We start from the raw sequence: 13,899 nt of genomic DNA, 5'->3' as shown, positions 1-13,899 counted from the left end.
GTTTACTTTCTACCCTGTCCATGATGTCCATCATATCATCAAAAATTACGTTTGAAATCAGACCATGTCCAGTTTTAGTCAAATATATTGGCCATGAGATTATACATGGCTAGTATCAGAATGAAGATTTTTTTTTTTTTATCCATTGTCATGTCATGCATGAATATAAATTATATTGTGGTAAATGTATTAGTTAATCATTCTTAATCTAAATATTACATTCCTTGTCCTTAAAAATAATGTCAGATGAAGTCAGTCCTTGTCAAGTTTTGGTCATTTAAGACATAAGTCTAAGAATGCAGTCCATTTTAATCTATTTTGACAAATGAATGAACGTAAACTTTGTTTCATTGTTACATTTATTTATTTGTTAATGTGTTCTGTTGCTAATGAACATTCTTGATTCCGACAGTGAATCTCGATCGGTCCATGTCAAGTTTTGGTCAAATTTGACAATATAATATATGAGATTATACATGAAAAGGATAAGAATTAAGTTTAAGAATGATATCAGTCCATAATGGCGTCATGCATGAATGCATGTATCATTGTATCATTTGTTTGGTGTCTTAAATTATTTGTTAAGGTGTTGATCCTTAACATTCTTGATCTGGACAGCATGCTTGAAAGACAATGTTTAAAATGAGTCAAGTTTTGGTATAAAAAATAAATAAAAAAAAGGGGTTACTTTACTGATTTTTTACATTTCTGAGGAATCATTGAATTAATTTAGATAGAGGATGGTGATCAGATCTCATAGTTTTCCTACCTGATATTATTGTTACATTACATTCACTTATGGTTACATTTGTTCTATTTCATGGGCTCATTAGTCCGTAATTGCAGGTTTGTAATTGTGGTATTTTGCATTATTGTGCCCTATGGCGGGTTGTTTCTTTAATACTCCACACATATGCAATAACACTAATCTAGCCTGAGAAGGTCTCCTGCTTCATGAAACCTGACATCAATGGCCTGAAAGGTCCTGATTTCATGATATTGTCCTGTTTAAGAGGATGCTCTCTCATAATGAAAAGGGGCTATTTGTAGTCAGGGATCTGAATGTGAAACTAGACCTTTACCAGCTGAGCTATGCTAAAGCACTCTAAAGCAAGAGCATCTCATTGAAAAAGGTATGTTTTGTTGTTAGTGGATTTCATGGTTGTGTGTGTGTATGTATGTGTGTGTATGTGTGTTTATGTGCGTGTGTGTGTGTGCTGCAGGGGTAACTGCAGTACAGCCCAGTTAAGGCTCTTTCATCTGGGAGAGACTATGACTCATTCGTGATGGGAAATCCCTCACATCCATAATGTTGTTCTCATTCTGTTGCTTAGCCCAGAGATCAATAGGGGAACAGACCCATGTATAACGAGCCAGAGGATAGGAGAGTTACTCGCCCTCCACAATGGCTCAGAAATAGCCCTCACGTTAACCCCGGCACTTGTTACTGTTTACTGCTTAATGATCTGTGGGTGTAAAATGAAGGCTAAAAAAATGTCTCTCTCTTACTGTGAATTTAAATCACACTCAAACAGACACATTTATATGTGTTACCACAGTGTGCATGGACTGTCAAGTAATCATAGACTGGTATATTGGTCAGGCCGATTAATCTGCAAACATTTGGCCATTTTGAGATTCTCTTATCTGCCAATAACTGTGACCGATAGGCTGATTTACAGAAGAGGTTATTCTGCCAGTTCTGAAATCTACAGACATTCATGGGAATGAATAGTTTAACATTTTCAAATTAAATTGTTTTAGTTAATTTTAATAATATTAAAGAGTAAAGGGTCTGCAATAAGTGCCGATTTAACACAAAAAAATAGCAAATTTGTGTACATCTTATTTGCTATCATTAACTTTAAATTGTATTATATATAAACTGGAACTATATAAAATGACCACCCTGCTCTCAGATATTGGTATCAGCATTGGTCATTTACAATACCATGGTGACAATACCATGTTTTTTTAGACATGTGCCTTGATTAGTACCATTGTATTATTTGAAGTAACTTGGATTAGAGGTAGAACTATATTAATCAGTGCAGATAGTTGCTTTTAGAAACAGAGAGGAGAAGGGAAGGTTGTTATATTGCACACACAGACCTGATACTAGCCGCTGGCCAGATGACTATAATTACACTGAAGATGGTTTGGTCTCACTAAGCATTTGACCACTGGATTTACAAAAATCATTTAACTTAAGGAGACACAGGGCAAAAATATTACTGTGCAATGTAAACTCTGCCTTCCGAGACTTAATATTTGACATTAAATAATTCTATGTGAAATCTATTGAAGCATTTAGAGGTGTGCTTGCATGTTTTCTCAACTTTATATTGTATATTGAACAAATTCCTGACAATCACATTTTTTATTATTATTTGAATTACCACTCTGTGTCACATAACCAAGTGTCACTATAGCTGTGACCCAAATAAGCACAACTAACACAATGCACTTTCCGAATACATGCCATTAGCCATGTAGTGTAGTATCATCCAAAATGGAACTCTTCAAGTTTTTTTTTACTACACAGAATCTTTCACCATTTAACAGCTGAAGGAAGTGACGTTTCAACAGTTTTTATTTATTGGATCTGTTAGCACACATGGTGGTGTTTGTAATGCCGAAACTGCCTGAGTAAAAACAGGTTTATTTAACATGCCCCCAGGCATCTGTCCATAATTCTAGAAACTCTCCATAAGACATGCCTGTTAAACTTATTTAAAGATATTTGAGTCTGTCATTGATTGAGGACCTTGAGCTCAGCATAATCGTATTTTCTCAATACCTTTTCGCTCAATGCTTCTGATTTTCTGGACAAAAGCATCACTCAAATTGTTATTATATATCTATCTATCTATCTATCTATATATATATATATCCTTCATCTGGAGAATTTAAAGACTATAAAAAGTTTAATTTGGTTAACACTTAAATATAGAGCCTTTTAACAGTTCCAAGTCTGAGACATTTCAAAATAAGAGTCCCAGGTTGTTTTGGGCTTCTTTATAGTTAAAAGTCCAACATTATACACCTTTTTTTTTTATTATTATTAGGATTTTAGTTGAATAATAAACTAAATATGTGATTTTATACTCTTGTCAAATTTTTTTTTTTTAACATTCTATAAATCTGTTTTAAAAACGATTGCCCGATTAATTGGTTATCTGCCTTTTTCACCTTAGTGGATTTTGCAGATACCAATAACTATCGCTTGACCTCTACCTTGGAGTTCCATGTAAATACCATGGTATATAAATATGGTAATCTTTCATTTCAATTATATTTATAAAAGTAACATGGTTAGTATTACTTTTAGATGCCATAATTGCACCACCAAAGTACTTTTTACAGAGTTAATTTCAAAATGATCTTAATAATTTTCTTTGGAAAAGTGCAAGGGCCCATAAAACAATATCTTATTTATTTTCTTAATCATACTGAGGGGTGATATTTCTACTTTCATGCATACAAATGTTACAAAAGGTCCACAATGATTGTCTTTTCCACCATCAAATGTAATGTATTCAATGCTGCTTTCATCTTGCCTCTTTTAGCTGCGTTTTACAAATAATGATGTGTCTTAGTCTGGCTTTCAGAGACCCCATCAGAGAGACAGCCAAAGATAGAAATTGACAGCACATCCATTTTTTTCCTAAGAGGCATGGTGGCAGTTGTGTTATCACACCCAAATTGTGTGATTACAATCCTTTCCCTGCAGAGCTATGATCCCATATAAAGCAGTCCTCAGTTGGCTCTGACAGTGGGGAACTAGACATGGCACGTAATGCATCACGAATAATGAGAAAGGAAGGGAGAGATACTGCAATGACTGCTATTTTAAAGCTCTCATGTGCTTTTTGGTTGATGCCAGTTATGCTCATTGTTTGTTGTCAGAAGAGCCTTAATGTATTAGGGGCCAAACATGTCCATAGCCACCTATTGTGTCTTTTAAATTCTGGGTATTGCAATTACAATAATTGGGGAAAGAAAAAAAAAGATTCCTCGCTTCAGCAAATATTACTCATTAAATCAAACAGATTTGTCTAAAAAAGTAATGCTGTCAACTGTCCTTAATTATATGATATATGTGTGACACAAGATATTGAGATTATGCTGTAATAAAGAAACTTTGCTAATTATTTTGAGTGAAGCAACAATAATCTGAAGTTTAGTAAATCCAGCCACATTTTTTAAGATTCCATGGGAAACTGTGACGCAGAATGTGATCGAAATTTAAGCAGTTTTTTTAGGTTGGATGCCATTTTGGACATGGCGAGCTTGTGGTGGACAACACAAAGTTTTTGCCAAAAAGTTCAAAGGTAAATGACTTTAAACGGTGTGAAATCATTAGAGGCTTTTTGTTGCTATCAATTTTCTGTGTTTTCACGTTTATATTCGCTTGAAGTTATGTTACCTTAAGTTTCGTTTGCAAATCTACACTAAATTAAACGTTTGTTTGCATGCTAATTAGATGTGTAAATTCAGCAGTCGAACAAACACAAAGGAGCCCTTCATTTTCAACCGCTGCTCAGGGCCTTCACCTACAACTCGTCACTCACATCGCAGAAACTCCGCAAACAACAGGTATATCCAACAAGTAAATTTATTTTCTACATGTTTCAATGCAAATGTCTCATGAACCCCTTCGTCTTAATGGGAAACCAGCTTACATTAGCTGAGTGTTCGTTTATGTTCTCATTTCAGTTTAATCAAATGGTTTTAGTAGTTCACCAAAAATGCTATTTCTCTTGCCATTTGGCCTTCTCACCCCTTAAGCCTTCTCAAACACCTATGACTTTCTGTCTTCTGTGGAACACAAACCAAAATGTCCAGTCAAGTCATATGGATTACATTGATGCTGCCTTTTATGGATCTGGACATTTTTAACCTCACTGACTTCCATTACATGGATGAACACACATCATATATCCATCAAAAATCTTTGTGTTCCCCTGAAGAAAGTCAAATAGGTTTGACATGGCATAAGACTGCATAAATGATGAGAGAATTATCATTTTTGGTTTGCCTCAAGGAGACACCCTGATATCAACATGTATAAGTTGGTTTGTAACAAAAGAGTAAAAAAGCAAAAAATTGTCTTGTCATGAATCTTAAATGTAAACTTATCTTGTCAATTACATTATACTACTTATTTTTTTTATTATAATTTTTTTGTCTAACAGGATAGGGTCATTTAAATTACAGTCCTGGCTGGTCTACAACTATAACTGAAATAAGAGTCATCAGAAATTTTAAAGGCCAAAAAAAAAAAAGGGATGAAACTCATTTGGATGACATTATTCATATTTATATAGCACCATTTTAACATATCCACTGACATTCATATGCATTTGGCACAGTGGTTGAATGACTGTGCTTCAAATGAAAATTCTCTCATCGTTTACGCACCCTCATGCCATCCCAGTTGTGTATGACTTTCTTTCCTCTGCTGAACACAAACTAAGATTTTTAGAAGAATATTTCAGCTCTGAAGGTCCTCACAATGCAAGTGAATGGTGACCAGAACTTTGCGCTTTTTGTACTTTCAAAGTTAGCAGTAAAGATATGAATATGACCCCAGTGATTTAATCCATGTGTTCAGAAGTGAAATTATAGGTGTGGGTGAGAAACCGATCAATATTTAAGTAATTTTTAATATGATTTTTCCTCCCTGCCCAGAAGGTGTTGAAATGCACAAAGAATGTGAATCCCCTAAAACAAGAGAAGACAAATATGAAAGTGAATGTGGACATTGATTAGTAAAAAACAAAGTACTTAAATATCGATCTGTTTCTCAACCACACTTATCGTATCACTTCTGAAGACATGGATTCAACCACTGGAGTCCTATGGATTACTTTATACCACCTTAATGTCCTTTTTGACCACCATTCACTTGCATTGAATCTACCAGCAAAGCTGAGATATTCTTAAAATCTTTGTTTGTGTTCAGAAGACAATCTTACACATCTGGGATGGCATGGTGGTGAGTAAATTAGAGAATTTTCTTATTTTTGGGTGAACTGTCCCGTTAAGCATCACTTTTCTTTTTACTCTGTAATTATTGATTTTGAGGATATTTAATTGTGCCAATAAACACAATGGAAACTGTTCATACACATTTTGACAAAGATTATTTCTTTGCATTTAGGAAGCGGAGCTTGACCAAGAAAGGAAAGGAACAGCATCAGTGCTTTGGAGCAGGAAGGGTGAAAGTTGCCTTTCAACCCACTGGATGTATTGATTGTCCTTAAATGAGTTGGGGACATTTGTCAACTTGGGTCAGTGCACTAACTTTTTGGGCTACTTTATGCCCTTCTCCTCAGCTATCCAAAGAAGCTGACACTTTTTCTTTCTTTTTTGAGGTCATGCAGTAAATGGTGTTGCATCTTGATGATCTGGCCAAGTTGAAAAGATCTTTTGAATGAATAGTTTCATTTATAAATACAAACTGTTTCTGGTGTTTTTGTTACAATATTAGTTCAGAGAGTTTTATCCTACCTGCATATATTTCTGCAGTGTGCAGTCTGTTAAAATGCATTTTGAATTGTTTATTAAGATTTAATTCTTTGTCATTTCATAGCCCACTTGTTTTTATGTTTTTTGTTTATTGTCATGATTTTGTTACTATTTTTGTATTTCAGAATGTATTTTGGTTCTATGAGAGCATGAATATCTATGTTAGATTGTAAATTAGTAAAGAACAATAAAAAACCTTTGACATTTACCAGTTGTCTGTTATTCTTTCAGGTCATTGTATTTTAAAGTTAGTTGAAAGTAAATTAACAACCTAGAATTTGAAGCCTCTAATAGCACTTACAATTGAGCTAAATTGGCTTAAAATGCATAGTTGAGTAAACAGAAACTCTTAGGGTTAAAATACCTTAAATGTAGTAGCTGGCTTGGCACAGTATTTTAAGTAAACATTTTTGAATGGAAGCTCATTAATTTGACTATAGCCAGCATAATCTTTTTTAGGTGACATTGCTTAAAATTCCTAGTGGAATTTTCTTAAAATGTGGGATGCAAAAATGGTGCACTATATTTTTAAGCAATCAAGTACATTATTTTTTCAGTGTTGATGGCACTTACTCTATCAAGTGTTCTTTTTATTATATTTATGTATGGTAGTCAATGGCAGCCCTTAGAACTGGGTGAAACTGGACAATAATTGGGTAAGGCCCATAATATGGAGTGATGGTGGCATAGTGGGCTAAAGTACATAACTGTTAATCAGAAGGTCACTGGTTCGATCCCCACAGCCACCACCATTGTGTCTTTGAGCAAGGCACTTCACTCCAGGTTGCTCCGGGGGGGATTGTCCCTGTAATAAATGCACTGTAAGTCGCTTTGGATAAAAAGCATCTGCCAAATGCATAAAGGTAAATGTAATGTAAGGCCTCAAATTCTCCCACACCAAATTTGCTGACTCTCACTCAAACCCTCTACCGTCACCACCAGTTCTAAATTTTATAAAAAGTTCATAACTTTTGAACTGAACACTTTTGTTTTGATTTCTAGTCGGCTAGATTTACTGCCATTTTAAACATTTTCAAAAACATACTTTTTGAACTCCTGGTACAATTTTCTTTGGATCTTCCCTTCTTTGTTCTTAACTTTTTGGATACCAGACCATTCTTATGTAATCCATCAACAAATTGTATGGGGAGGACACCAAACAGGAGGTGAGGTTCTTGATTGGCAACCCTTTGGTGTATTGAAACAAAACTTGGTAATAGTCATTGCCACAATGCCTTAAAGGTACCTGACCAGTTTGGGGATATGGCTACCTACTGCTCAAAAGTTTATGAGATTCTTTAACCCTTGGTTACAGTTCATAAGAGGCCGACACCTTTACTCTTCAATACAGTTATGTATTGAATTGATTTTTTTTTTATACAGGAAATGGATTTCAACATATTTATGACATAAACCGTTTGCATTTCATATAGAATTTGATAGTATTTAGGCTTAATTTGTTTTTATTTTTATATTAAAAAATTTAAAAAATCTAAAATTCTGTATAAATTTCACATTTTATAAAAAAAAAACTTAATTAATCTGAAAAATATCAGATTGGCTTTTGGAGCATTTGCTGCTATCTGGTTAAAAATTAAAATGCATGATATGAAATTACACTTAAAGCCAGTAGGTGGTTATAGTGATCCATGAAATTAGATGGGCATAGTCTCTTTAACCCAATGTTGAAACAAGCCTATTTTCTAGGTGTATTTCACAAGTTATGAATTTGGATATATACAGTACTTCGTCATCATCAAAAACTCGCTTTTTGGTAATGCACTTGTTTTAAGGTGCCATTTCTTGCTATAGTGCTACAATATGCTTACAGTCAAATCTGAGGTATTATGAAGAGAAGACAAAGCATTTTGTTACCTATTATTCATTTTAGACATCAAAAATAAAAATGCAATACCTCAAGACTAAATGTATAAAAAAGTCAATAAAGCAAAGAACAGTGATAATATTGTTTGTGTACAAACAAGACTTCGCAATGGCAAACTTGCAATTTTTTGCAAACATCAAAATTCAGATCATACTGAGTTTGATCTGTATGATCTGAGTTTGATCTGTGTGTGTGCTGCATCGTGGCTGATTGATTTTTATATGTACATTGTAGATGTGCTAGAGTCTCAACCCACCCTTTCTGAGTGGGTGTGTTCTGCATTGTTACAGATTGCTTGATTTATTTAAAAAAAAAAAAAAACAAAAGCTCTGTGTTATTGTCTCGCCCATTCATTTTCTTATGGCATGTCAAATATGACCCGGAACAGTAAGAGTGTCAAAAAATTTTTTGCAACCACTTACACTCCTCAAATCAAGTCACCAAGACTTTTACTACTCTGATGAATGAAACCATTTTTATTTTTTATTTTAAAATGAACTGAACAGTAATGGAGGGTTAAATCATGCTAAATTCAATGTACATGGTGACACTGCCATGTTTGGGCCTCATAATTGCTGCTTAAATATACTGTATATTGTAGTTCTAATATGATCCTGTCTGCTCTGTCTTTCATCATGCAGGTACTTTGTGCTGGACCCTGAGCTTGGCCAGCTGCAGTATTTCATCAATGAGCATAGTAAGAACCAGAAGCCGAGAGGCTCCCTGCCCCTCATCGGCTCCTCAGTGGCCCCAAGTGACGAGTTTCCTTTCATGTTCTCAGTCTTTGCTGCAAATGGAGATCTCTTCAAACTGCGAGGTCAGAGTCTCTCTTGCTTTTAAAGAACATCCCAAAAATTATAATTTGGTAATCATTTACACTGCCTGAGACCTTTCACACTGCATCTATTACGGAAGCATCTCTTTGATATCTCTTGTCCCCTCAGGCATACCCTCGCCTCCCTTTCATCCACACATACCCTTATCTGTGCTTTAGTTGTAGGCATTCACCCCATCTCTATACGCCAGCTTCTACCACAACAGTTTAGACCTCTTTTCTTCCCTCTTACTCTTTATCCCTCCTCTCTTTCTCTATGTTATGTAAAATATGCCAAGATTCCTTTCATGTTTAGCATTCACTGTATGCCACAATCTTTTATGATGGTTTTACATCAAAATTCCTTCTCTCTTTGGTCTGTGGTGACTCTGAGAACTCATTTAGACTGTGTCAGGAGTTTACGATCAAAATGCCACCAGCCAAATCGGCCACTTCTAGCAAAGGCAATTTCAGAGTGATTTTGAGAGGCTGAATTTCACTGGGAAAAAGTCGTCACCTCCAGCATAATGCCCAGCAGTTTGACAGGCTCACCACAGGGCACTTTTCCCAGTGTTCTGAAATTATAATCTGCAGGTGCTACTTTTCTCATTTCACACCTTCTCAGTCTTACCCCCGGGTTACAGACAAACCACAAATTGAGTTTTTCATCATACCTAATAGACTTAATGGCTGATTAAGAAACTGTGTTTTCATAGGAAATATACAATTTGTGTCAGTTTACGCAAGATAAGCTTAAAGGGATAGTTTACCCAAAAATGAAAATTCTCTAATCATTTAGTCATCTTCATACCATCCCAGATGACATTCTCCTGCTGAACACAAACTATGATTTTTAGAAGAATATCTCAGCTCTGAAGGTCCTTACAATACAAGTGAATGGTGAGCAATCTTTTGAAGCTTCAAAATACATATAAAGGGAGCATAGAAGTAATCCACTCCAGTGTTAAATCCATGTCTTCTAAAGTGATAAGATGGTGTGGGTGAAAAACCGATCAATATTTAAGTCCTTTCTTACCATGAATTCTCGTCCGTGCCCAGTAGGTTGGGATACACACAAAGAATGTGAATCGCCAAAAAAGAAGAAGAAAGTAAAGTGGATATAGATAGTAAAGGAATTAAATATTGATCTATTTCTCAGACACGCTTCTGAAGACATGGAATAAACCACTGGAGTCTTATGAATTACTTTTATGCTGCTGTGACAAGGTTCGTAGTGTGATGGATAAGGAGGAAGTCTGGTTTCCACAGTTTTATTTAACAAAATAACAGTAATTGCTTTTATGCTTCACTCTCAAAAACCAAAAGTCTGCTTTAAAAGGTAAAAGGTAAAAGGTAAGACAAGTCATCTTTTCAGCACAACACTCTATAATATGGAAAACACACTCTCTGGTGTGCAACTATCTCTCTCTCTCTCTGTGGACTGTGTCATCTTTAATCTCCCTGTCTCTCACTGCGAACACAGACACGGTAATAAGTAGCAGTTCATCTCAGGTGGAACTCCTTACCGCTTTCTCTCTCTCCAGACGGGCGCCCAATCACGCCCTCACCTCTACATACCCCCACTGCCCGACTCAGGCCAAGGGAACCATCCGGACAGAGGTTGAATGCTCGTCCCAACAAATAGTAGCGGAGAGTGAGGACCTCCCAAAGACTGGCCAAAGACTTCTTCTCTATGGTGCTGTACATCATCTCTCTCTCATAGAGAGCTTTCAACTAATGTACAGCACCGGCACTCCTCCTCCTCCACCATCTGGGACAGAACAGCACTCAGCCCTCTGTCCGATGTGTCCATTTGTAAAACAAAAGGAAGACAGAAATCAGGGGAATGTAGGAGCAGCCCACCACAAAGTGCAGCTTTTACCTGTGTGAAAGCTTGTTGGCAGGACTCTGTCCACTGGACCGGGTCTGGGGCTCCCTTTTTATTGAGGTCAGTCAGCATGCTGTTTATGTCAGAAAAATTAGGCACAAACCTTTGATAGTAGACAGCCAGCCCCAGAAACTGTCTCGGCAGGTCGCGATCGCTGCAGTTTTATCAATTTGGGGTCGCACCTGCCCGTGACCCAAGTGGAACCCCAGATACTGTACCTCCACCCAACCAATTGCACACTTCTTGGGGTTTGCCGTGAGTCCCACCCACCGCAGTGACCTCAGAAACACATTACACTGCACATGCCGCTGCCAATCATTACTGTAAATAATGATATAATGATATAGCAGCAGCATACACAACGTGCGGTCTGAGGACTCGGTCCATAAGATGCTGAAATGTAGCTGGGGACCCAAACAAACTGATTGGAAGGGTCACAAATTGGTGTAAGCCAAACGATGTGGAGAAGGCCTTTTTCTCACGGGAAAATGGCATCAAGGGGATCTGCCGATATCCCTTTGTCAAATCCAGTGTTGAATAAAAGCAAGCTGAGCCCAACCGATCGAGCAGTTTGTCGATACAGAGCATTGGTTAAGCATCATATTTCTACACCACATTGACCTTTCTATTATCCACACAGAACTGGACTGAGCCATTGATCTTAGACAATAGAACCACTGGGCTAGCCCAGTCACTGTGGGATTCTTCTGTTAACCCCATATTGAGCATGGCCTTTAATTCATCCCAAACAACTTGTGTTTTGCGTTTAGGTAACCGGTAGGGCCGACTACTTACAACCACGTCAGAGGAACTTTTTTGCAATCTAGAAACTTCTGTACGTTGTGATGGTAAGAGGTGGTCTCCACAAGGGACCAGGGTGAACTGATTGGCTTTTAGACTCACCTCCGGATCAAGCTCCTCCCTCGATGGAAATACCGTTGCCAAGGATATGGGGACTGCCTCTCTCCATGGTTTTATTAGGTTATAAAGTAGGTGGTACATTTTACGAGCCCTGCCCCTTTCCATATTTTCCTCATAATTGACATCCCCAACCCACCATGTGACCTCAAAGGGCCCTTGCCACTTCACAAGTAATTTTGAGCTTGATGTGGGCAGCAGAACAAGTACAGTACAAGACAAGAACAAGTAGCAGAACAAGCTTCCAGGTGTCGCGTTGCATATTCCACCAGAAATAATACAAAAAGAAGCCTGCATGCTGACCGTTCTAATGGCCGACGAGGTCCATGCCAACTCTGTCAAAGGGAACCTTAATCAACGGAAGAGGGCCAATGGCACTTTTGGTGTGTCCAGCGGATTCACCAGCTGACATTCGCGGCATGTCGCACACCACCGGGTAAAATCCCAGTGAATGCCCTAATAGAAATTGGCCATGAGACAGCTTAGTATTTTCCACTGTCCCAAATGCCCCGCCATCGGACTATGAGGAGTCACCTGGAACAATATTTACAGATGGCTCTTTGGTACTAACAACCTGGTTATATCTTCTTTTGTCTGAGCATCCTGCACAACTCAATACAACGGATCTTTTATAACTGAAAAATACAGATGTGTGAGTTGACCATCAATTACTTTCATTTGGTCAAACGCGTGCTTAAGATTCTCATCTCGTAAAGGATGAGAGAATTTCCATTTTGGGGTGAACTATCCCTTTAAATGGGTCAAATATCTTACTTTTTTTTATCATAAATGGTTTTGCCAGTGCTCCATAATTTTAATCAAGTTTTTTGCACCAAAATAGTATTTTATTTTTAAATGACCTTTTTCAACTTTCTCTATGACCCCTAGAAATAAAAGGCCTGTGTTTGCTGCTGTGCCTTTAAGACCTTTGTGTTAATGCACCTTTTGCATGAGAAATGAGTAACAGTGCTCACAAACGGATTTCAGGTTTGCTATCAGGGTTTAATACACACACACACACACACACACACACACACACACACACATGTTGTGTTTCCATGTTTTATGGGGACTTTCCATAGACATAATGGTTTTTATACTGTACAAACTTTATATTCTATCCCCTAAACCTAACCCTACCCCTAAACCTAAACCTCACAGAAAAATTTTCTGCATTTTTACATTCTCAAAAAACATAATTTAGTATGATTTATAAGCTGTTTTCCTCATGGGGACCAACAAAATGTCCCCACAAGGTCAAAAACTTCAGGTTTTACTATCCTTATGGGGACATTTGGTCCCCACAAAGTGATAAATACAAGCTCACACACACACACACACACACACACACACACACACACACACATATATATATATATATACAGTATATATGTATGCAGTTGGCACTGCCCTATAATTCAATTACATCCTTTTTACAAATTGTATTTTTGGACTTGGAGGGGAGTTTTAACTTCTGAAAGTTACAGTATAAGCATTCATCAAACTCTTTTCTTTCAAAAACTTAAGGAAAATTGGATTTCTCATAATCAAACTGAGTGGATATTGTGTTTATTGAATTATATCAGTAATATAGAGCATGAATGATTTACAGTATAGTTTGTGTATCTACTTTCAGCTAATAATGCCAGCGAACAGCAGATGTGGATGACCCAACTTCAGCTGTGTGCCCGCCGCCACTCAGACAGCAGTGCCAAGGTAACCAAGTTACATTTAACTCGTCACACCGTGCCCTCATTTCCGTCCTTCACATCTCTTTTTCTCTCTCGTGTGCTCTTGAGAGCAGTATGCTTGTCTTGAGACCCTTTCTGTAAGATCCTCCTTTATCCTTCCTGTCTCTGC

At 37.1% G+C, this 13,899-nt stretch overlaps 1 protein-coding gene across 2 annotated transcripts in view; it reads left to right on the top strand.

Annotated features, from left to right (window-relative positions):
* Positions 1 to 13,899, top strand: part of osbpl10b (oxysterol binding protein-like 10b) — an 83,999-nt gene that overhangs the window by 575 nt on the left and 69,525 nt on the right. For both annotated transcript variants that reach the window (XM_052144706.1, XM_052144705.1), the window contains exons 2-3: positions 9,061 to 9,236; positions 13,676 to 13,755. In XM_052144706.1, coding sequence (XP_052000666.1) covers positions 9,061 to 9,236; positions 13,676 to 13,755 — 256 coding nt within the window. The remainder of the gene's footprint in view (positions 1 to 9,060; positions 9,237 to 13,675; positions 13,756 to 13,899) is intronic.

This window comes from Xyrauchen texanus, chromosome 15 (assembly GCF_025860055.1).
Source record: "Xyrauchen texanus isolate HMW12.3.18 chromosome 15, RBS_HiC_50CHRs, whole genome shotgun sequence".
Taxonomy (NCBI): Eukaryota; Metazoa; Chordata; class Actinopteri; order Cypriniformes; family Catostomidae; genus Xyrauchen; species Xyrauchen texanus.
This window is presented reverse-complemented; position numbering and strand designations above follow the sequence as displayed.